This window comes from Passer montanus, unplaced genomic scaffold (assembly GCF_014805655.1).
Source record: "Passer montanus isolate IOZ18808 unplaced genomic scaffold, ASM1480565v1 scaffold31, whole genome shotgun sequence".
NCBI lineage: Eukaryota > Metazoa > Chordata > Aves > Passeriformes > Passeridae > Passer > Passer montanus.
In genome coordinates, this window is record NW_024367819.1 from 9,790,689 (window position 1) to 9,814,245 (window position 23,557).

At 37.9% G+C, this 23,557-nt stretch overlaps 1 protein-coding gene across 1 annotated transcript in view; it reads right to left on the reverse strand.

The window, feature by feature from the left end:
• ADCY2 (adenylate cyclase 2) overlaps positions 1–23,557 on the reverse strand; it is a 209,009-nt gene that overhangs the window by 141,577 nt on the left and 43,875 nt on the right. The window contains exon 3 of the mRNA XM_039714799.1: positions 2,741–2,902. Coding sequence (XP_039570733.1) covers positions 2,741–2,902 — 162 coding nt within the window. The remainder of the gene's footprint in view (positions 1–2,740; positions 2,903–23,557) is intronic.

Below are 23,557 nucleotides of genomic sequence, written 5' to 3' on the forward strand. Positions count from 1 at the left end.
GGCTTGGGCAAGCGTGTCTCCATCATTCCCAATTTTTAAACCAAGGTGTGTTCCCTCTCCCCAGGAGACATGTAGGTCAAACAGAGACTACTTCATGTAACCAGCAGAGTCTCTTGAAGAATACTTCTTTATCCCAGCAGGAGGTTTCATCTCAGTATCTGTAATTGCAACAGACCCTGGATCAAGAGCATCCTAAGCTTTGCAGCTTTAAGGAAGCCACTTTATTGATGTACAATCTTGCAGAGGATAACAAAAGAATGACAAAACCAGTCAGATAGGCTCTGCCAAATTTCAAAATGAGCAGATGCTTTGGGACATCGATTTTTCTTTCTCATACACTGAAGGTATGATTAAGTTTTAAAATGCTTTAGGATGCCAATCAGTCACTGAAAGATGCTGAAAAACTGAAGAAGGTCCAGCAAAGGCCTATCAAACGCATTATAGAGCAGGAGAACCCTGACATAAGAAGAAAAACTGAAAGAAAGGTTGTTCAGCCAAGAGAAAGATCAGAGAAGATACAATGGAAGTCTCAAAACATAGGAAGCAATTATAAGGGAGATGCAGGTATTCTCTACTGAAGGATGCTTGCTACATATACAAGATATATATATACTATAACATCCTATATGAACTTAAGGTACATCACTGACAAATGTTATTTCTCTTTTTAGTGCCATCAGTATCTCTAGCCTAACCCCTTATTTGTGGTCTTGATTTTTAAAAGCAAAGACCACAAAACAAACACTTTTTGCTTACACTCCAAATTATAAACAATAATAAAAATGTACAGAGGGCAAATGAAATGGAATGAGGGAGCATCATTTAGTTCTTCCCACAAATTCACAAGAATGCAGTGCACTCAGTAGCTCCAGTAAGTGCCAAGCTGTTCATAACACTTAGCACATTTTATAAAGACAGAATAGAAAACTAGTAACAACACAGAAACTAAACATTCTTAACAAATTTACAAATTGTGGAAAGACTGCCACTCTTTCTGAATGAAACAGGAAGTTAAAGAAGAGATGAAAGACAGTAATTTTGCATCACAGACCATGATTTATTTGTTTTGACTCTGTAGAGGTGATGTGTCTAAAAATACAACATCATCTGAAAACATTGTTTTAGATATACCAAATGTTAATGATCTAGACAGGCAAGAAAAATAAATAATTTTTGCCAACAGCAACTTTAACCCAAAACAATTTTAGAGGAGTGGCAAACATTAATACGGCTTTAGCAGTGTATCGATGCCCAGAATAAAAGCCATAGGTTAACAAAAACCTGAAGAGTAATATTCTCCCTGATTTTTTCCACTACAGATATCAGTAACTATATTACTGAATTATTTAAATACTATATTAAGTGCAGATGACCACGGTTCTTGTTTACCATACACCACAACTTCTCAAACTTCACATCAAGACACTCAACTAATCCAAATCAGCAAGCAAAAAGCAAAACTACCTTGCTCATTATTTAAAATTTCAATAGAGAATGACATCTTAGAACATATTTTGTTTATCAGACTTCAATTTCAGTATTCCATAGAACACATTCCTGCAGCCATAACTGGAAATAAAATGTATTTTCCTGAACAAGTTACAAGGCAGGACATTTGTAAAATCACTTTGAGGCACAGTGTTTCTCAGAGTAAGCTATAAGTATCTCAGAAGGTAAGTCAAAACTATTATTTGCTTTGTTCTTAATGCTATTCACAATAAATAGTATCATGTCTTGATGCAGAAGTTAAAATAATTCTGTTTCCTTAACATGGCATAACTATTCTAAAAAACCAAACCCATGTCTTTGTTTTTCGGAATGAAATCTTATGTTTTCCTTAAAAAACACAGATTTCTATCAATGTCAGCTGGTATTGTCACAGTACTACAATAATAATTATTAATTATTACAAAACTACAATAATTCACCATTTAAAATATCTTCTCCAAAAAAGTAAGGAAAAACAACTCCTAATATTTGGATTTTTACAAATTATTAATCTTCAGGATGTCATGTGGTAGATTTCAGAGCTGAGTTACAAGCCAAGACACAACTGCAAACACAGATGGGTTCCCAAAATGTCTTAGAGTGTGTAGCCAGCCAGACTCATTTCATCATTGGGACCAATCAGGGTGAGGCAGTAAAATCCCTATAAATGGCTGAGAACTACAGAAGGAGGACAAGACCTAGGGCCGACTTGTAGAGGACAATGTCTTCACAGCAGAACTTTAACCCAGCTGACTTGAGCGTATTCAAAGGAACAACGTCAAAGATAACATTTTGCTACTTGGAAAAAATCCCTGGTCTTGGAAGGAAAGCCTGAATGAGGCGAGGAGACGAACAACATTCTTTACAAACCAGAGGGGTAGGGCACCTACCACAGTACAGCTGCATCACATATTTTTTCAAGCAATTTAAGTTTTCACATTGGTAGATGCCACATGGCTGTAGATTCCACCACTTTCATCATTGGTAAATGCCACATGGCTGTAGATTCCACCACTTTCATCATTGGTAAATGCCACATGGCTGTAGATTCCACCATTTTCATGTGTAATTCAGGAAGACATAGCATTACTGATACCCTCATTATTAGAAAGCGAATTACCTGTGAATTGGCAATTCAGAAATCAAGACAGAAGTAGTAAGTTTGTACTCCCCAGCACCCACTAAGGCACTCCTGGCTCATTTACCAGGCAACTCGATGCACAGGCAATCATTAACTCCAGAGAGCACCTACCTGCCAAACCAAGTGCTCCTTCACAACAGCTGTACCTGACAGACAGATGCTCAGCACAATCGTGTGGGACGCAGAGGTCACGACGCTGGCAACGATAGCATCCCTCATGTTGAAGGGCAGCATGGTGTACACCACAAAAATGATGAACAAGAAAAACGATACCTGTGCAAGACACCAAGACAAAAAAAAAAGAAGCTTGTTAAATTCACTTTGGAGTAAGATTTTAAAAATAGCATTTAATTTTGAGCTGTCTTCAGCATAAAGTTACACACCAGGTTTTCATGGGAAATTCATTGGTAAAACACTGAAAAAATGGATTTAGGAAGACTTAATTTTTAAGAGAGTTGGGAAATTTACATTCTGTTAGACTTAAGAAGTGTGGTTTCAAGGTCATTGCTAAAACACTGAAAAAATTGATTTAGGAAGAATTGATTTTTAAGAGAGTTGGGAAAATTTACATTCTGTTAGACTTAAGAAGTGTGGTTTCAAGATACTAAATCATGGTTTCAGACCTACAAAATACTCCAAACTTTTCAAATTTTACTTCAAATTTATACTTTCCAATATTTATTGATACTCTATTTACAAGTAAAAAGCTATCCCAGGACTGGTCAATTCTGATTGTGACCTTCATTACAAAACAATCTGCCAAACTCCTCAGAACCTTAATTTCAATACAGAGAGATTTTTACATCCTGATGAACTAAAAATTGACAATATAATATACATGACATTATGCAAAAAAAAAAAAAAAGCTCTAGTTCAGCCAAGAAATATCCTCAGAACCTTAATTTCAATACAGAGAAATTTTTTACATCCTGATGAACTAAAAATTAACAATATAATATACATGACATTATGCAAAAAAAAAAAAAAAGCTCTAGTTCAGCCAAGAAATTTAACAAGATTGTATTTCATGAGTATCTACATGACCTATGTCAGATTCCATAAAACCACTATATTTTAAGGTAATACATTTATTTAGTCATGAAAAACAGATTCAGAAAATCACAGTCCATATGCAGAATCTCCTGTCAGCTACTTTTAAAGGGTGCTAGTGTCCAAACTAACCTTATGGAACAAATGCACAGCCCAGCCCACAACAGCAGAAGGGATTCCTTCCCTATACACAGGAAAACATATATTTGATGCTGTGCTTATGTTCTAAACCCCACCACACATTTGAGAAAATGTAACTAGATTTGGGACACAGGTTTTGCACACATAAGTAAGTAGGCGATTCTGAAAACATGCCAGCTGGTATATAATTATATTTCCATGTAAGGCTTTCCACCAGTTTGAGTTGACTTGCAAGCCTATTCACCATCCGGCAGTTGCATACACACAGCACAGAGCACAGAAAGCTCCCAGGCAGGTGTGAGCAAGATAAATTTGCTGCTCACTTCCCTTAGTGTCAGTCTGCATTCTTCACATCTGCATGTGACAACTCCATAGTCAAAACTGAAGTCTAAGGTATGTCCCTGTAGGACAGTGGAGGCATTCTTTTCCATCACGGGGACAGAACGAGATGGAGAAGATGTCCACTTCTGTTACCCATTCATCTTTCTCCAATCCCTCCATTAAGATCAATGCAGCTCCTTCCTGATCTCTCATACCATTTTCAATGCTGCCAGCTCTCCCATATACTCAAGAGTCAAATAGTTCCAAGGTATGAAATGAAAGAGGACTACAAAGGAAATGAGGTATAACAAGAAAATACAGCAAGAAAAAGACAGAGCTTTTGCTTTGCCTCTACTCTTCCAATCTAGCAACAAATAGCACAAGAAAACAGAAGTGTTTGATACCTGGTTGGTTTCAGTCCTCCCTAAAGGTCTTCACAGTGATCAATGTTAGTAAAACCAACAGCAAAGGGTGTACAAACTTGGTCTAGTAAGAGAAAGGTTATACCAGTATGATGTTTTAAAACTGTCCAGGCTGAGGAAAAATCGACTGTGATACTGACAGAACCAACTGGGAGCCTTAAAACTTGGGAAAAGTGTAGAAAGCTCTGGTAGGCTAGAAAAGAGAAACATAGCATGTGCTTTTGAAAGACTGGGAAAAGGGGCAAAGCTCATCAGCTTCACTTTAATTCCTATAGAAGTAAACAATAATAATGCATATACAGCAATTTATCATCAAAAGTTAAGAAAAACATAGGTAACAGCAAATGTGATATTGCTGAGAATAAATCATGTTAAAGCAATTACATCTTCTGTCCTGAAAACAGGCATCAATATAGTGAAAACCCAAATAAGGAGTTAGGCAGCAACAAGGGATGTGAAAGGTCCTCTAATACAGGTGTAGGATGAACAGGTGCCAAAGGCAAAATGTCCTACTAGCACGTAAGACCAGCTGCCTAAAATATGTTTCCAGATAAAGGCCAGGCTGGATGGGGCCCTGAGAAACCTCGTCTGGTAGAAGGTTGCCCTCCCCATGCCAGTGGGGTTGGAAGTAGATAATCTTTAAGTTCCCTCCAACCCAAACCAGTCTGTGATTTTATTATTAAAAAGTTTGAAGAAGAATCCCAGATCTAAGTCATGGAAGAAGGATTTCAAACATCCCCATTCTCACTGATTTTTCACGTGAGCAAGGTTTTGGTGTTTCCAAGTTTAACTTTCTCATTTTCTATGTGCTATTCACATACATGTGAAAATTTTATTATTAGAAAATAAAAGAATTATTCTTCTTTAACTGGTTTGTCTCAAAAAATATAACTTACATATTCTTTGATATCTGACTTTATAGCCAAACTACAGGATCCACTCCATTTGTGCAGAACACGCTAAGTACTTTTTCAAACTTATAAGTGGACAGAGTATGATGCTGTTGCTTTTCAACTTTGACATAAAACAGACTACTAAGCATGTGAGCAAGATTTTGACATTTTGCAATGCTTCTAGTGATATCAGCTGATCAGCTCCAAATTCCTTGTATGTCTGTAAACAACTGTTTTATAAATTACCTCACTGCTTTCTTTGGTCAAAATAAATGGATAATTTCAACATTCAACAACTACAAACAGAGAACACTTTTAGGAGGTTCAGCCCCTCTTGACATTACATATTCAAATAGGCTGGGCTGCAGAGGAGCTGTGTCAAAGAACACTTGATTTTAAAAATTGACCCATCAATTCTCATATTTGCATATATTTGCAGTTTTGAAATCTGGTATGAGAATGTTGTTGCAAAGCAGGACATCTATCAGTCACACTAAGGCAGAAAGCCTCCTCCAAAATACATATAGGAGACGGGACCTATCAATAGCTCTTTAATTCTTTGTCACACTGCTTTTCCCCTATTTCTAGTAGTAGTCTAATGACCCAAGAGAGCTCCTTTTATCACAGAGGTGTTTTGGTTTTTTTTTTATTTCACAATGGTAGAAGAGTGTTTTCCCCATGTCAGCTTCAAATAAGATGCTTCTATCCTTCATCTTGATCACAGACATACATAGTATGTAAGAATCGGGACCTTTCAAAATATTTCAAAATGCCAGTGTATTTAAGTTTAATATTGTAGAAGTTAACACACAAAGGCTTTTGAGCAGGTAGAAAGAGGAACAGGCTTTTTGGTCTGAGTCACAGTCTGCAGAACAATCACCATTGCCTTTTTACTGTCTGCCCTTTACCATTGATCTTTATCATGAATGGCCCTTTCCATTATTCTTTTGTGAGAACTGGCAGAATATTGCTGATACCAATGTTAAAAAGCAGTGATGCCAAGCTCTGAAAGATCCCACTATCTCACATGCTAATGATCACAGCATGCCTGCACTTGGTGTATGTTCCGGTCAGTAAACACAGAGTTAATCTACAGTGCACTATTTTGGACACTAATAAAAGCAGCCTGTTCCACCAAGTTGTGCCACAATCACAAGGCCTGTCGCTGTTCTGTTGGAAGCAGTCCTTCATGTGGGCCATCACTAGAACTGCCTAGTTGAAACATGCTTTTTGTCCTGATCTGAAGTTACACTGCTTTAGGAATTCGATCCTCAGATATTTTATGTTATCAATACCTCAGAGATGGGAGTGCTTGAGCACTGATGCTGTGCATCAGAGCATGCAGCATTCACTTTTGGTAAACACTGGTGCAACATCTCACTCACAAGTATGTGGCTTTCCTGCTTTGATTGAGGGTTTTCAAGGACTCTGGCCCATCCCTCTTGACTGTCAGAGCTTAGCAAATTCTGAGTGGGTTTGCTGCTCTCTGTATTTCTTCTCCCATACCTCAGCAGGGCCACATTGTCATCTACTACGTAAGCAGTTCTTTTCCACAGCCATTTAAAGGATGATGCACTGATGCAGTGCAGCTGCCTGGATGGGCACATAACAGATAATTTTCCTGCAGATTTTGTGCAGCTGCTTTCGGAAGGGCAGCAAAAGTTGACATACAGATTGCTGCAGTGATGCAACTGGAGAGAGCTGGACACAAAATGGTAAAATGACATCATGGTGTGAGAGATAATGATCATGAACCTTTTCAAAAACTCATTCTTGTTGCAGAACACAACGCAACTATGACTAAACATCCTCAGCATGCAAAATGGGAAGATTCACGTTGCACAAGACAGAGAAGTAGATCCTTCTTTAAGTTAAACCCATTCTGAGCATTTTTCATGTTGGCAGTTTTGTCCCAGCACCTCTAGATGTACATTGGCTACTACAGCCTTTAGTCTTTTCTGTTGACTGTCAGCTAGGGGAACTGGGATAAAGTTGGTAATATTTGGTGCTTCGCAGACATTGCTATTGGAAATGTCACTAGTTTGGACTGATGGCACAAACTACAGAGAACCCAAGCCATGAATCCATGCTGGTTTTTGTGGACACAACCTGTTCTGAGACACCTTGTCTCCCTTGCATCACAGGTTTCTGCTCCTCAGTGGGGTTGCCTTAACTGTAAAAGGTACATGGAGTAGAAATTTTAATATATTTTACAAATTAAAATTGTCTTTCCTAGCACACAGAGTATCACAGGGGATGATACTTTGGCACTGAGAACAACTGTAAAAAAGATACTAATCATTCATTTTATACAAATTATGTTCCAACAATGACTCACAATTTTCCACCTAGACAGCCTTTTTAACACTGTGTTAAGATGGTTAATCATAACAGGCTTGGCATGTGTAAAATTCACTAAAGCTAATGTTACTCTGACCAGAATTTTCCCCTGAGGAGCATGATACCTTGGCACTGAAGCTGGTCTGCAAATTTCAATGTACCATTTCAGATGAATTAGGGAAAAGCACTTTCTTTGGACACAGCCAGCAGTAGTGAGGCTACAGCTAATAAAATACAGTAGTTCTTTGGGACAACCACAACAGTGCTGCCTTTTCACTGTATAACTGTAATTAAACTGGTAAGACTACAAAAACTCAAACTAAGTAGAAGCCCACTACAGGATCACTTTCAGAGGTTTTTCAAGGTCAGCTTCCACATCACTGTGTAAAAGGAGCAAAAATCATCAGCTAATTGAAACATTTTCCCTTGGAAAGACACTTAGATTTCAGCCACTGATTTCAAATGTTGTCGGTATACCTAATTGCACAGAAGATGCTCTAGCTTTTCTAAAGAAATAGCTAGGTTTCATAACATTTGGTACGACCTACTAATCTTAAGAACTAGTTACAAATACTGTATTTAATATAATGTATGTTTTATGGCATCAGAAGGGTATTTATACAAAATATAAACTGTATATTAAAATCTTTGTGTTGGCAGTGTAAAGGTTGCAAATATGTAACGCTTTTTGCTATTGTAATTCTGAAGTCCAGCCCCCAAACTTCTACCTGGGCAATGTTCAAAGAATAAAACAGCTACCCACATAAAACAAAAAAAATCAGAGTACAAAAATCAGCTTCTGACTCATCTATAAAAAGGCTAAAATTATGAAAGCACTGGATAAAGTGAAGGTGGAAATGTTGTTCACCAAACCCTGAAATGCCAGAAGAAAGGGCACTCAATGAGTTAGAAGGTTGGTTGAAAAAAGGTGAAATTAGTGGATAGTGACCTTCTTGAACTTACACCATCAGGATCAAAAAGCTATTAAACCAATTAATGGACACCTTATCCATAAACCAACAATAAAAAAACAGGGTAAGGAAATCACCCTCTGATGTCACTAACTTGTGGAGGCTGGGCCAGGTATGAAGGAAACCTGATTGATCACAATTGTGATCACAATCACAATCAATTTGTGATAACAAAGTGATCAATTTGGCATGCTTCCTTTTAGTAGCAGCTTCTCTTGCAATTCTTGGAGACACATTACTCTGCTGGATGGATCCTGCCTTACCCTGCAGGATGTTCTTGTGTTCTGGTGCTAAGAGTCAAAAGTGCTTCAGAAGAAAAAGATAAAGCAGTTATGACACAGTGCCCTTCCTGACTTTAAAATAAAGCAAGATGATTCAGAAAAAGAACTGAAAACCCAGTGAGGCTATGAATAGAAAGCATTGTAGAACCATTCCCTAGTTAGAAGGGAACTGGGAGAAGAAAGTTGAACTTTGACCAACAACAGGATAAAACACAAAATAAGCTGAATATTAATTTGTATTAAAACAATCGTTCCTAAGCACCTGGTATGCCATAAACCTCAAGAATAAAGTCAACAAGGAAGATTTGTTTGAGATATACTCCACAAAATCATGTTGAAAATAAATTACTACTTCCCTGTTTTTCAAGCATAAAGTTTTATTTTCCAATAATTGTCATAGAAGTAGTAAACAACTCTGTAAATCATGCCTTGTTCTTGATCATAGAGAACTCTCAAAGTAATAATTCCTTTCTTTTGTGCACAGGTCTGGGTTTAAATGTCATCAGGAAATAGTCATTACAGCCTCTGCCAAAAAATTAACAACCATTAGCAAAATGGGATAGAATAAAAGCAAGTTGATTGCACTAAAATGGATATTTAAAAATAATTTTACAATAAGAGACTTTCAAATGTGTTCCTAAAGTCACATATTAATGTGAGATGAAAGACTCCTAGAAAGGAAGGAAAATTCATATTTGAAAAAATCAAGATACAAACTGATTGCATGCTGTCTACTGTGTGATTGCCTTCTCTGTCACAGAACCTTTTCTTTCACTGCATGGGATCAGTAAGAGAGACATGGGATTTAGAAGGAGTGACCCAAGGAATATCAGCAGTGACCCACCAATTCATAACAATTTCTGGTTCTTCCTGCTATAAAAGAGGAGACTGAGCTACCATCATCTCTAGTAGATTTGAGATCATTCCTGAACACACTCAGAAAAGAAAGAATTTCATTTCCCTCCTCACACCTTGGTTTTTACCATCATTCCTTTCCTCACTTAATTCTCATCTTTCTGCTGTATCTTTACACCCTTGTTCCAGCCACATTATAGTCCAAGCAGTCAAGAAAACAGATTTGTTCTTGCTTCACCAGTGCTAAACCCCTGTGAGAAAAAAGAGAACTTCATAAAGCACCATATAGCCCAACAATGGCATCTGTTGGCAGTGATTTCACTCTTAATGGACCAGATGACAATAAGCCATGTCTTTGTTTTTATCAGTGATGAGATAAGTGAAAACCATCAGAGATAGTGAATTCATTGTTCATCATTGTTATCTTTCCCTCCTGTGTTTTACTGTGTTAAATATTAAGGTCAAAAACCTAGAATTGCAGCAAGAATTCCACATCATCACAGCAAGCATTTTCTCTACCAGGGACAGTTCATACCCTCTTTCATACTATTTTAATACTTTTTTTTTTTGTTTAACCTAAGGAGAGTAATAAAGATATTACAGCATGTTATTAAAACTAAAGCCTTGTCTTTCTGTGCCATCATAAAAGTAAAAGCAAATGTATTTAATTCTGGCTAAGACCATGCTGCATCCTATTCAGAAGTCTAAACTTCAATTAAATTAACACATTTTAGAAGTGGAAAGATCCAAACAATTATACAGTATATGTAAACAGATTCAAGTCCAAAGCAATGAACTCCATTTTCCCATGGAGTATTAAGGAGATAATTTTACAACTCCCAAGCACCATACCTCAAATTTTAAGGTAGTTGAATAAGAACATAGTTGAAAAAGTTGAAAACTTTTTCAGAGTTTCTATGAAGAAACATACACAACTTTGAAAGAAACATAAAATTCATAAAAACTTAATCTTGTTAGAAAGGATGTGAAAATCCATCTTAAGATATGCATGCTTACACATACACAGAAAATATGAGCAATGACAGCAATTAATTTAAATTAAAAAATCAAATGAGCTAGTACCACAGAAGAAGAATATACCACACATCAGGAGATCCAAAGAGTTTTTTCTACAAGTTAGATATGAAAGAAGCCTAAGAGTGAATTTTATCAACTATTATAAGAGAAAGCAAAACTGTTAATTCCAACAAAAGAAAAGCAGAACAATAAAATAAAAAAATATCTGTTCTCTATCAAGGCAAAAACTAAAGGATATGTTTACATCATGCTAAACAATAATTGTGGCACATTTTTATGTTCCAAAATATTATCTCACAAGTATACAAAGCCACAGATACTAGTGCTGAGATATTTTGGAACAGCAGGTCCAACAAAACGTGCTACAGCATCTTATCAGAGTTCATTATTATGTGTATTTGTTTTCCATACTTCCTATACACCAGGCCAGCTCCAGAGAACTGAGGTAAAATTAGATTGGTAAAAGGAAAAAGTAGGAAGTAAGAGCAGAAAATGAATAGTCAACTTTTACACTGAGAGGGCTGATTGAGAGGACTTGAATTTATTCAGTATCATCCTAAAGGTTTTAAAAAAGGAGAGGAACAATGATGTGGCAAGGACTGATGGGGTTTTAATATTGTTCAGGGTATTCAAAATCAGCAAAATGTGAAAAAAGTTGCAGAAGTGATTCACACTGCTGTGACTGGGCCATAGCAGATGAAACCCAACACAATAAATGTAAAATAGGAATGAAGAAAAGAATTTCAACCAAACACTTCCAAAAGTGGGATTAATCTTAGTTATCACATCCTCTGAGAAAGCTACAAGACTCACTGTGAATAGCTTTTTGAAAAAATGAATGACAGCAAGGACTGAAAGGACAAATAAAAGGACAGCAATTATTAGGAAAAGAATAGAGAATCAAGCATCATGATGACATTGTATGAATCCATGATGTGTGCATTTCTTTAATAGTTCCTGCACTTCTCTCCCCACCTTAAAAAAATCAAGGAAAAAAGAAACCATGTTGGTAACACCCCCACCCCTCCCAGCATTCTCTTATCTAGGCTGAACAGCCCCAGCTCTCCCATCCTGCCTTCAAATGAAGGATGTTCCAGTCTCTCAGTCATCCTTGTGGCTCTTCACTGGACTCATTCACTTGAACTGTATTGCTTGAACACTGGGGAGTCCAGCACCAGACCCAGCACTTCAGATTTGATGTCACCAGTGCCAAGCAGTGAAAAAGGATCACCTCTCTCCACCATCAGGAAGTGCACAGCTCTTCCTAACGGAGCCCAGGGCATGATCACACATCCACACCACCCAAACCCTGAGGAAGTATAAGCCCTGACAGACCTGTGCCTGTGACATACTGCCCCACAGGAACATTGCAGCCACCAGAGCAGCCTTAACAACACATTGAGAAGCCTTGGAAATCTGACTTCATTATTGTCAGAGAACCCACCAAGAGCCATGCTTGAAAATAAAGAAGGAGGTGAAGCAGGAGCATATAGATGGTAACTCTGAGGAGCCATTTCCTTTACAGATCAGAAGCCCTCCTTTCCCTGAGATATTCAAGTGTCAGCAAAGGGCAGCACTCCCTGGTGATCTGACATTTGCTGTAACAGGTGTCAGAATGAAGGGAAAATAGCCAGACAGTGATAAAGGGTCATGGTTGGGGTATATCTGGTAGAAAAATTTAGATAAGTGAAGTGCCTGAACAAAGAAGACTTGGAGCTCCTTTGCACAGATCAAATGTCTCATATAGCAGCTCAAGTCAGAAACTGCTGCAAAAGAAAAACATAGTAAATTTATATGACTCTGCTTACAGAAAGACGATAACCTGACAAGATGGGTTTTTTGCAAATTATGGTTTGTTTATTCTAAGCATGTATTTTTAGGAAAAACAGAAAAGAAACACATGACATTGCCAAGAAAATGAGCCTCTTGATGACTGTCATGAAATCCTGTGACTGTGTACAGAGAGGTAGTAGCACAATGTTAATGGGAATGGAAGGAAAGAAATTTCTTCTTTAGGACAGCTGCCAGAACAGGACCTCAATACCAACACCTCCTTGGCAAAACTCACTGATCTTAGAAATAACGTTCTGATGTCTAGAAGTGCCTAGACATCAAAAAAGTGGACAAAACCATGTTCATAGAAACTAAATTGTGAGGGGGAAAAAGAAATCACAATTTTTAGTTGTCATGAGACTAAAACAGGTTTTGTAGCACTTACTCAAAAATCTGTTATTTTCCTGTAACTCTTGCCTTTCCCAAAGACTTTCAAATCATCTGCTAAAACTTTCCCAAAGACTTTCATACAGGATGAAATTACCACTCTGGCTCTTGCACAGCGCCTTTGGGACCTCAGCCTATTGCTCAGAGTTTCCTACTTGCAACCTTGGCTGTTTGGCCCATGGGCCATAACATGGGCCACACCAACCCAACCTGGGCTGATGTGCTGGATTGCATGGAAAAGGATTGCCACTAGCGTGGGTATCACCTCTTTTCTCCCTCTCCCTTCTCCCCCTCTTCAGCTGTGGGGTGTGGTTGTGTTCGAGGGTCCCAGGATGAGGGAAGACATGAGAATCTTGACTCCATGTTTCAGAAGGCTGATTTATTATATTATGATATTATATTAAAATGCTATACTAAAACTATACTAAAAAGAGAGAAAGGATCCATCAGAAAGCTAGAAAGGAATAGAAAGGAATAATAACAAAAGCTCGTGACTCTCAGAGAGTCTGGCACAGGTAGAAACAACTCACATGGACCAATCACAGATGCACCTGTTGGTAAACCATCTCCAGACCACATTCCACAGCTATCACATAGTTATTGTTTACATTTCTTTTCTGAGGCTTCTCAGCTGCTCAGGAGAAAATCCTAGCAAAGGAATTTTCATAGAATATCATGGTAACAGTGAGGTTTGATTTATATTAGAGGACCCAAATGCAAGCGTGCAGGGATCTCAGCAGCCGCTGACATGAGCGTGCTCCAGTCAGCACTACCCACACCCCATGTAGAAACCATCATCTGGGAGTGTGAACAGCTCCTGAAGAGAACCATACAGCCACAACAGGGTTAAGTGCCACAGAGAGAGCCACATGCTGAACTAGAGGTGACAGGAAGGAAAGGATGTTGATCTGGAATGCCCCTGATGTTTCTCCTCCCTCCCAGACAGCGACTGGGAAGAGTTTGTCTTTTCCCTTTCCTCACTCTTTCCTACTTTGTTTCTCTTTCTTCACCATTGCAGTCAACACATGCCATCAGCTACAAACCCTGCCAATAAATCCTTGTGCATGAGAACTTGTCCTAACATCTTTTACTCAATGTTGTCTTCCCCCTCAACTTCTGAAGTCTATAAGTGATTTCTAATGTCAGAAATCATTTTTTTCTACTTCAGAAAGTAGTCAGATTTTTATGGTATCTAATGTGCCAGCCTCCACATGAACACTAGGGACCAACATCCCTAGCAGCCTGGATGCTGCTTCCTTAGGAAGGAAGTAGGGAAAGAGGCAGTGCAGGTTCTCTTTCGCTCCAGACTAATCTTTCCATAGGGCAAAAAGCACAGGTGTGGGATGCAAAAGTTGAACATCAATGTAGGAATGGACACATGTACCAAATCTGGTAATGATAATGGAAACAAAAATCATAATCATCTCTTCTCTAGTTTCACATGTACAAATTCCATATATTTTACCCATAACACTCTCCCAAGCAAAACGGAATGAGAGAGAAGGTATTCATACATTTATTTTCCATTGCCGCATTTTTCAAACTGCCTTTTTTGGGAACACTAATCCCTACTAGATTAATGAAATAAATCAAAGCTGTTAATTCTCTTACAGGGATTTAATTTCAATTGAAATTAAAGGAAAAAAGTGGGTAAAATAATTTCATGGTAATTCATAGAAATTTGACCTGTTTTAATAGCATAGATAAACCTTCACTTGAGATCTGTCAGAGGTTTACCCTATTTTACATAAAGATTGAAAGGAGAAAGAGGATTAAACTGGAAAGGGGTTACACAAAAATTATATGAAGGCTTGAATTTAACCTGACATAGGCAGATTCACCATCAAAAAAAGTAATCTCAAACTTCTCTCATTGCCTGCCTCTGTCCTGTTCAAGGTCAAATGCTTTCCTCAGCCTGGTTTTCCACAGTGAGATTCTTTTAATTTTGAATTCAAACCATTTTTTCATACTGTAGCTGGGTCTTTCTCTCCAGATAGTTTTGTGGATTTTTTTTTTGTGAACATAGGAACATGGAAATAAATCAAAATGATAATATAGATAATAAGTGAGAAATTCTTAGATGAACTTCAAACACACACTATATTATTGAAATGAAAAACAAAATACATCAAATAAAATATCATTTCAGCGTGTAAGCAAACAAATATAAACTGATATTACTTTACTGTAACATCTCTATTTAAAAGAATGTTATGTAAAATTTAAAGTAATTTTGCAAAAGAGGGCAGCAGTGAAGTATTTCCTTAAACTGGGTGATCTTAATCTTTATAATCCTGATTTAAAATTCAGAGTCATTCATATTAGAAACACTGCAATTATTTTTATAAAGAGTTCATTGATTTAATGAGTGCAGTAGCCCCAGCTACTCATGAACTACTGATGTGATTCCATCTGTAACTCTAAAATGTTGCTGTCTTCTAATTACAAAGAAATTCATTATGTAGCTGCAGGATTAGTTAAATTAATCCCAGTAGGATGAATACAGAGAAAAAGTTATTCCAATCTGTTTTAACAAGCATAGGATTTCATGTCTCATTGCATTCTAAGTATTAAAATTAGTCAACAATTAAATTACATGTTATTTTGCAGAAAGTTCTGCCATTGCTTCCTTGTTTCACACCTTCCATTTTACACCTTTCATGGTACAAAGCTTTTTCTCCTCAGAAGTTTTCAGTGGAATTGTATGGAAGTCTGAATCCCCAAAGTAAAAACCAGCATACTCAAAGCCCCAGAAAGCATTTTACAACTTCCTAAAGAATCAGAATAGCAACTTTTTACAGTAAAATCTCTCTAGGTAGTGTATACCACACACATCCAGAAAAATTATCTGAATGAAACAAGGAAATATTTGGTATATTTCTTCACTTATTAGAATCTGAGCAATTTTAGGTTGGAAGAAGCCTCTGGAGGTCATCCTGTCCAACCTCCTGACAGATAATGGTCAAATTACTTCATATAATGGGCACAAATTTAAATTAATTTATTTTTGTCTACCCCAAACCGTATGTGTTTTTATGGAGTGTGGAATTAATTAAAAGAGACACTAAACAGAGAAATATGACATAAACCCCGAAACTGTTATTTAATATTTCTTTTCACAGTAGGAAATAGCATCTGTGTTGTCAACAATGACATTCAATTTTGCAGGTGACCAGAACAAGGCAATTCCCCTAAAATGAGCAGAATACTTTTAATCTCTTTATTGAAATACCCAATCTCCAAACACTATTGAATTCAAACCCCCAAATTCAGTCAAGTTCCCAAACTCAGTGTACAAGAAGAACCTGCCAAGAAGAACCTGCCAAGACTAGACATGTCACAAAATGGCAAAAAAGACATGGTCACATTCTACCTAAATTATCATACAGTCTCACTTAATGGAACCACACAACTTTGCCCATGATGAAAATAGCAGGAAAACAAAGGCAAGAATTTGCAGATGCTGCTGGGAATGCAATGACAGAGGTACTGCATCAGAATTCTGAAATACAAATGCACTCCTTGCAGTTATTGCAATAATACAGTAGAGATCTTCCCTCCTATTTTGCTGTCTGATTGGTCACATCCACAGAAATAGATGCAAAAACAGAGGCAGCCACAGTAACATAAATGGCTAAAATCTACCTTCCAGTCAATGTTTGTGGATCATAATACAGAGACCAATGGCAACCATGCGTGGCATGTGTAAGAATACAGTCATACAATGATATTCTCATCTATTTCTGAGAGGGCTGGCCAACTTCAAGTTAATGTGCTATATCAAATCCAAGTCACAGACCTGATTTAGAACTAACAAAATAAATTTTAAAAACCACCAAAAAAAAAAAAAAAAGAAAAAGAAAAAAAAGGAAAGAAAACCATGCCATACACCTGAGAAGCTGCTGGACTTGACACCACTTTCTTGACAGCTGAAGTGAACAAATCTATGCTTGCAGTCAGTTCAAAGCCCTGAGCATTTAAATAAGCCAGAGGGGAAAAAAAAAAAATTAAACTAGATATGAGTCCTGCATCCTGCAATTCTTTCCCAGGCAGCCTATCCATAGGATTAACACAGTGCTTGCAGTCAGTTCACAGCCCTGAGCATTTAAATAAGCCAGAGGGAAAAAAAAAAAATTAAACTAGACATGAGTCCTGCATCCTGCAATTCTTTCCCAGGCAGCCTATCCATAGGATTAACACATTACCAATAAACTATACATTCTTACTGAGCTCCCTTCTCTCTGAATGAATACACAGCTGTCTGCTCAGTGGTAGAGAGGACTCTGACCATCACAAAGAAACCTTCCTAAAGGTCAGAGGGAAATTATTCCTCTGTTTTGCTTTGTGTTTTTTTCAGACAGAAAAAAAGAAAAGGGGGGAGCTCTTTGGAAGCAACGGGATGTATTTTTTCTTCTACCCATTATCATGCCAGCTGTTGGGGCAGGTTAAAAGTCAGCAAAGAGATTGGCAATGGCTCTGGCTAATCCACACCAGTGAGCCACAGGTATTAATTCCACTAAAATGAGAGGATACAGAGAGATTGACAAGCTACAGCTGTAACATACAATGTAAGATTCCAAGACCGAAAAGACTATACATGGAGCACAAACACTGCCATGACCACCGAAGGAGAGTGTTGCACTTCACATTAGGCTGGCAATTTGTAGGTTAATAATTTAACACAGCACTGTGTCTTTGCACGGTCCAGTGAGAGGGACTTAATAATTCTCCACCCTTGGGTAGGAACAGCTTTATCCAGGCAAGAAAGGACAAAAGGATGATGATGTAAAGTCTTAACAGAACCGTAGGCCTGATTGGATGCAAAGAAAACATAGATGTCCAGATCAAATTTCTGTTCCATGAATAAAAATGTAGAGCTTGCGTAAGAACAGGTTTCCTCTGCATAAGAACATGATGCCCAGCCACACAATTAGATGGATGCTGCAAACAACCAGACAGAAGGACAGAAACTTCAGGGCTAATCTAAGGATAACTCAGTCTAGGTGTGATCTTCCTTCACTTGTAGCTTCCTATCTCAAAAACATTTGCAGCTGTGTATAGCTTTCTGTATTCCTATTTTGTAAACAAATTTCTTATTTTATGATTATTTTAACCTGAATTGTGTTACAGCACCTGGGAGGTTACTGGCAAATCCCAGCCCTGCCAAAGTGGTAATCCTTAAAAATTAGATACTGAATCACACTCTCACAGTGCTCAGTACAACTCCAGAGACTGTAAAAAGCAGTGTCACGCTCAATAAAATGTTTGGAAACAAGGCCAGCTGGAGTTGGTGTGGCAGAGATATCTTCTCATGATAAGCAGAGGAACACGTGAGCAATGACCTTACCTCCAAGAGTCTTCCAGCAAGTTTGGAGTATCTATGAAGATAATTCAGTTTATTTCATCTATTCCCTTGCATCTAGAATCATAATTCGCATCTCTTTTTTTCATGCTGAGGATATCAATGAAAGCAACAGAGGTGCACCAAAATGCCACGGAGGAAACGGAGAACAATTATTTTTAATACACTGGATGTTCAAATCCATTGATAATTAAGTACCTCCCAATTTTACAGACTCTACTATTTTAAGGTTCAGCATAACTGTGTCAGGAACGTGACTTAGCAATCATAAGCTCCAAGGAGTCACAGACAGGTTAGATAAATATCATTATCCTTGAAATAAGACAGCCTATGCCAGCACATCCTAACAGCAACAGAGCTATGACAGTCCTTAGAAAGAAAGGGAAACAGAGAACATCAGGTATCACAAGACTCCAGCATCTCCATACTCATACTTCTAAACCGTCATGAAAGTACTTCTGAACTCCCATTACAACTTCTAATTATACACATCTTACAGACACTGTAATTATTTTGCCAATATGACAGGAGAAATCTGAAGCAGAACTCCACAGCTCAGAGATGCAATTTTCTACACTTTGAAGTACTAATGGACAAATCTCATTCCGCACCCAGTACATCTTTGCAAGAAGCTTTTTCATAAAGGAATAGTTTACTGAAAGCTTTAGATAAAAATGGAAAGAAGCATGAATTAAAGATGACAGCAATAAAATGTAAAAACAGACCACTATAAAAAGTGGAGCTTTCAGTGGCCCCTTCACAATCATTGCTTATCTGAAAAGAGAGACAGTCAACTACATTTACAAGACAGGCAGTATTTGTCATCACTGTACAGAACTTGAATAAAAAGATAATTTATGTACCCCTCTCACCTATTTTAGGTGAAATTATTTTTATGGCAATTACAATTTTCTTTTTTACCACAGATATTGTAATTTTTATTCCTATCACATTTTTAGTGTATATAAAAGCCATGCAAAAATTTCTTTTCCGGACCAGGGCATTTTCATTTACGTCTTCATATGAGACACTATATTCTCTTCTACACCCCAACACACAAATTCTTCGATTTGGAAGCTCCTCCCAATCCCTGGCATCAAAGCCCAGCAGTAAAATGTCCAGTGATATTATCACAGATGTCTGCATGGATTTTCCCTCAGATTGCATCCTGGAGATTCATGCCTTAAAGAATTAAATTTGCTGGTTCTTTTCACTGCTGAGAATTACTGAAATACACGAGTTTTCCATTGTTACCATGTAAAATTACAACAATGTACTTCTTTCTCAATAATTGCCTTCCTCTTCTTAAGTGTTATCAACTGTTATCAAGTGTTATCAAATGAAAGTTTGGGTTTGTTTGTCAAAAACTATGCCCTCCAGAGTCAATTTATCTCTATCAAGCTTTATAAAAGAGTACAGCAACTTGACTCTTCTCACAACACACATCCCACACATAGTGGAAAAAAAAGCACCATTCCTCTGTTGCTTCCCCACTCTGTCAGATTTTCCCATACTAGATAATGGGGGGAAAAAAGCCCAGAATTTATTCCAGATGGGTTTGACTAGGACTAGGAAATGTTGAGAATGCAAGAGTTCAAAGACTCCTTCCATCCTCATGCATGAAAAGCCAAATCTGTCATGCCCTTTGAAACATTATAATCAAGCTCTTTTACAAGCTTGACTTATCTTAAAAAGTTAGTCAGGCATCTCACATACTATACTTGCCACTCTTCCTTAAATAATAAGGCTTTTTATTCCATATTTTACTTTAATACAAAATATAGAATAGTAAAGCTTTTTGGGAAAGGAAGAAATACAAGTTTACTTCTCACTTAACTGGTTATACTAATTGATAGCAGGAGAGTTAATAACTCATACAAGAGTATGAGAGAAGAATCAAGTTTGAAAAGCTAGGAACTGATTTGGATTCAGGAAATAAAACACATTTTTAAAGTTTTACGATTTTTTAATTTCTTGACTTTGAATATGTCAGTATTCTCATTTAACTAATTTCAGTAGCTGGCCAATAGTGCAAAAAAGTCTAAACTCAGAGAAATCATCAATATGGTGAAATTGCAGCTAGAAGAGCCACAGTCATCAGATCTTCTGAATGCGAATACATAGAGGAACAGATACCAAAACTTTCAAGTCAAAATATTACAAGTTGTGAGAAAATGAAATTGTATATCCAAAATTAACAAGAAATCACAGTATAGTATAATTTTATCAACAAAGCATTTCTGCTGTAATATAATGGAGTGCTTTTTTCCTTAAATGCACTTCTATTTCTCCCATGCTTTTACCTTAGGCCCACAGATCTATTCACTTAGGCACTAGAATAAATGAACTGTACATCAGTTTCTGCAGAACTGAACATTTTCAGCCTGCTTTATTTTCTATCTTCTCTCCTCACACTGCTCCCCATTTCAGTTTGGAAACCATTACTGAGCCAAACAGGCAAGGTTCACCTAACCAAAAGAATAACTGATGACCTGCCAAAAGACTGAAGAGCATCAGTATCATTTCTAACATGAAGCCTGACAGGCAGCCCACAGAGATGTAAATCTTCCAGTGATCCACCCCACATCAAGGCAATGTCTACATTACTCCAGTAACTTAAAACATTAAATGGTTTCATCTGTACTGTAGTATTTCACATGCTGTGCAGAAGAGTATCTTTAAAATATCCAGCTTGTTCTGCATATGCTACCAGGAGTGGAAGTTTTATAAAGCAAAGAACTGACAGGTTTTATAGCTCTTATTGAGCTATAAAGATGTTTTATCAGTATCTACAGTCACAGTTCAAAGGTTCAATACATTAAGTCCTGCTATGGACAAACAGATTCTGATTGGTATTAAGAAAACAGGACTCTCACTTTTCAAAGGGATCTAAACAGCTATTTTTAGCTTGGGTATCTTATTCTACATATAAAGAAAATGTCTCTGCATTTTCAGTGTAAGAGTATGAAGGACAACGATGTTCACAGTAAAAAAATCCTGCTCTCTAATCCCAAATGGTCTATCCTCTATTCCCAAATGCCTGCTAATGCAATAAAAATAATTACAGAGACAGACAAGGTTCTAAGCCTCCAAAGCAGAGAGATATCCCTCTTCCCAAAGGCTCTCTGTCCTTCATGACTACATCACGTCTTTGCCTTTTCCACTCACTGATTGGTTTGGGGCTTGTGGGAGAAATTGGGGATTTTGATGGCCTGGCAGCAGCACAGATGGGTACTAGAAACAGTCAGTTCTGCTTTAAAAATAAAGGCAAAACCCACAGACCCAGGCAAAGAATGTGAAATAATTTGCAGAAACTGAAAGAAAGTAGGTAGCTGGGAAATAGCTGTAGTGTTAATGGACTATGACACAGTCAATGCAAAAATAAACATGTTTTTAATGGCAGAGTATTGGACCTGAGCTACCTAGTTCCTAAGATCTTCTTTCCAAAATGCTGTTGTGGGCAAAATGATCTCCACTTGTGAGCTTTTCACTTAATTTAGTGCCAGCTAATGCCAGCTTGTGATCACTTCTTTGGTTATCAGAGAAACAAAGAACAGCCAAGTGCTGAGCCAGCACTGCCCTGGTACAGGCCACCCATGGCCACTGTCCCTCAGAGGTGTGGGTGCCCCAGCATGGGTCACTCATGGCCAGTCTCTTCTAAATCTACACTGACAGAGTGTAGATTTAGAATGGATTTTAGGAGAAGATTCTTTACTGTGAGGGTGGTGAGACACTGGAACAGGATGCCCAGAGAAGCTGTGGGTTCCCCATCCCTGAAGGTGTTTAAGGACAGCTTAGATGGAGCTCTGAGCAACCTGGTCTAGTGGAAGGTGTCTCTGCCAAAGGCAGAGGGTCTGGAACTAGATGTTCTTTAAGGTCCCTTCCAATCCAAACCATTCTGTCATGATTCCATGCTTCAGAAGGATGCCCATGTTTGATGGAGTGTCTCCTTCCAGTGTCTCCTTCCAGCCATCTGTGCTGTCGGCAGCTTTTCCCTCCCCTTATCTCCCCAAGATCATCTCTCTGCCTGCCTCTCCCCCAGCACCTGCAGCCATTTCAGTGTCTGGCACACAACAGGGTGCTCACTCTGGTTCCAGAGCTATCTGGACCCCACTGTGACCCGGACAAAGAATCCCACAGCCTTTGCTATAAGTCTCGTATCTCCACATGCTTCCCCAAAATACTCTCTTTGAAATTATGGTTATTGTTATCTTGCTGCTTGGGGGGGGGGGGGGGGGGGTTGGGGGGGAGTGTTCTGACATCATTTGCTTGTAACCCTTCTGATTTGTAAATCATTAAATGTGCAAATACATATTTATAGGAGTCTATACCTCTGCTAATGTTTGAACTGATTTCTAAGGAAGTTGATTAAAGGTTCTTGAGCACTTCCCCACACAAACCTTTTAGAATTACACAGCTGTCAATACTAGGCAGAACTGTTTATCACAAAAAATGCCTATTCTTCTAAATATGCTGCAACACAGATACCTCTACATGCACTATCAGACTGCAGTGAAATGAAATCTAAACAGGACACAAAGCCCTCCTTTAAGGCCAGGAATGGAAAACAAAGAGTGATAATAATTTAATTACAAGACTGAACAAAGCTAACAAATATTGCTACATATTCCTAATGCTACTTAATTAAAGGAAAATTATTAAACCCAAGTATTTTGGAACATTTCCCTTTCCCACTCTTTTATGCTTTGAATTGCAGAAAAGCTTAAAACTGAATGGCTGGGCAAGCCAAAGTCTGCACCCCAGCTGTGCTCCACCAAGGCTCCTGGGCTCTGGTTGTATTTGCTTCTCAGTCGTAACAAAAAGCTCCTCCTGCTGGATCATGCGAGCTGGTCTCACTGCCAAATGAGCCATTCCATATAGGAAAACCCATATTACATATTTACAGAGCAGAAATAAGTACAACAAGACCATCAGTGTTAAGAAAAGATTAAGGAAAGGTGAGCAGAGCCAAGTGCAAAGCCACGGGTCTCATTCATGTAGCTCAGTAATTATGACAAGTACCCACTAATTCTG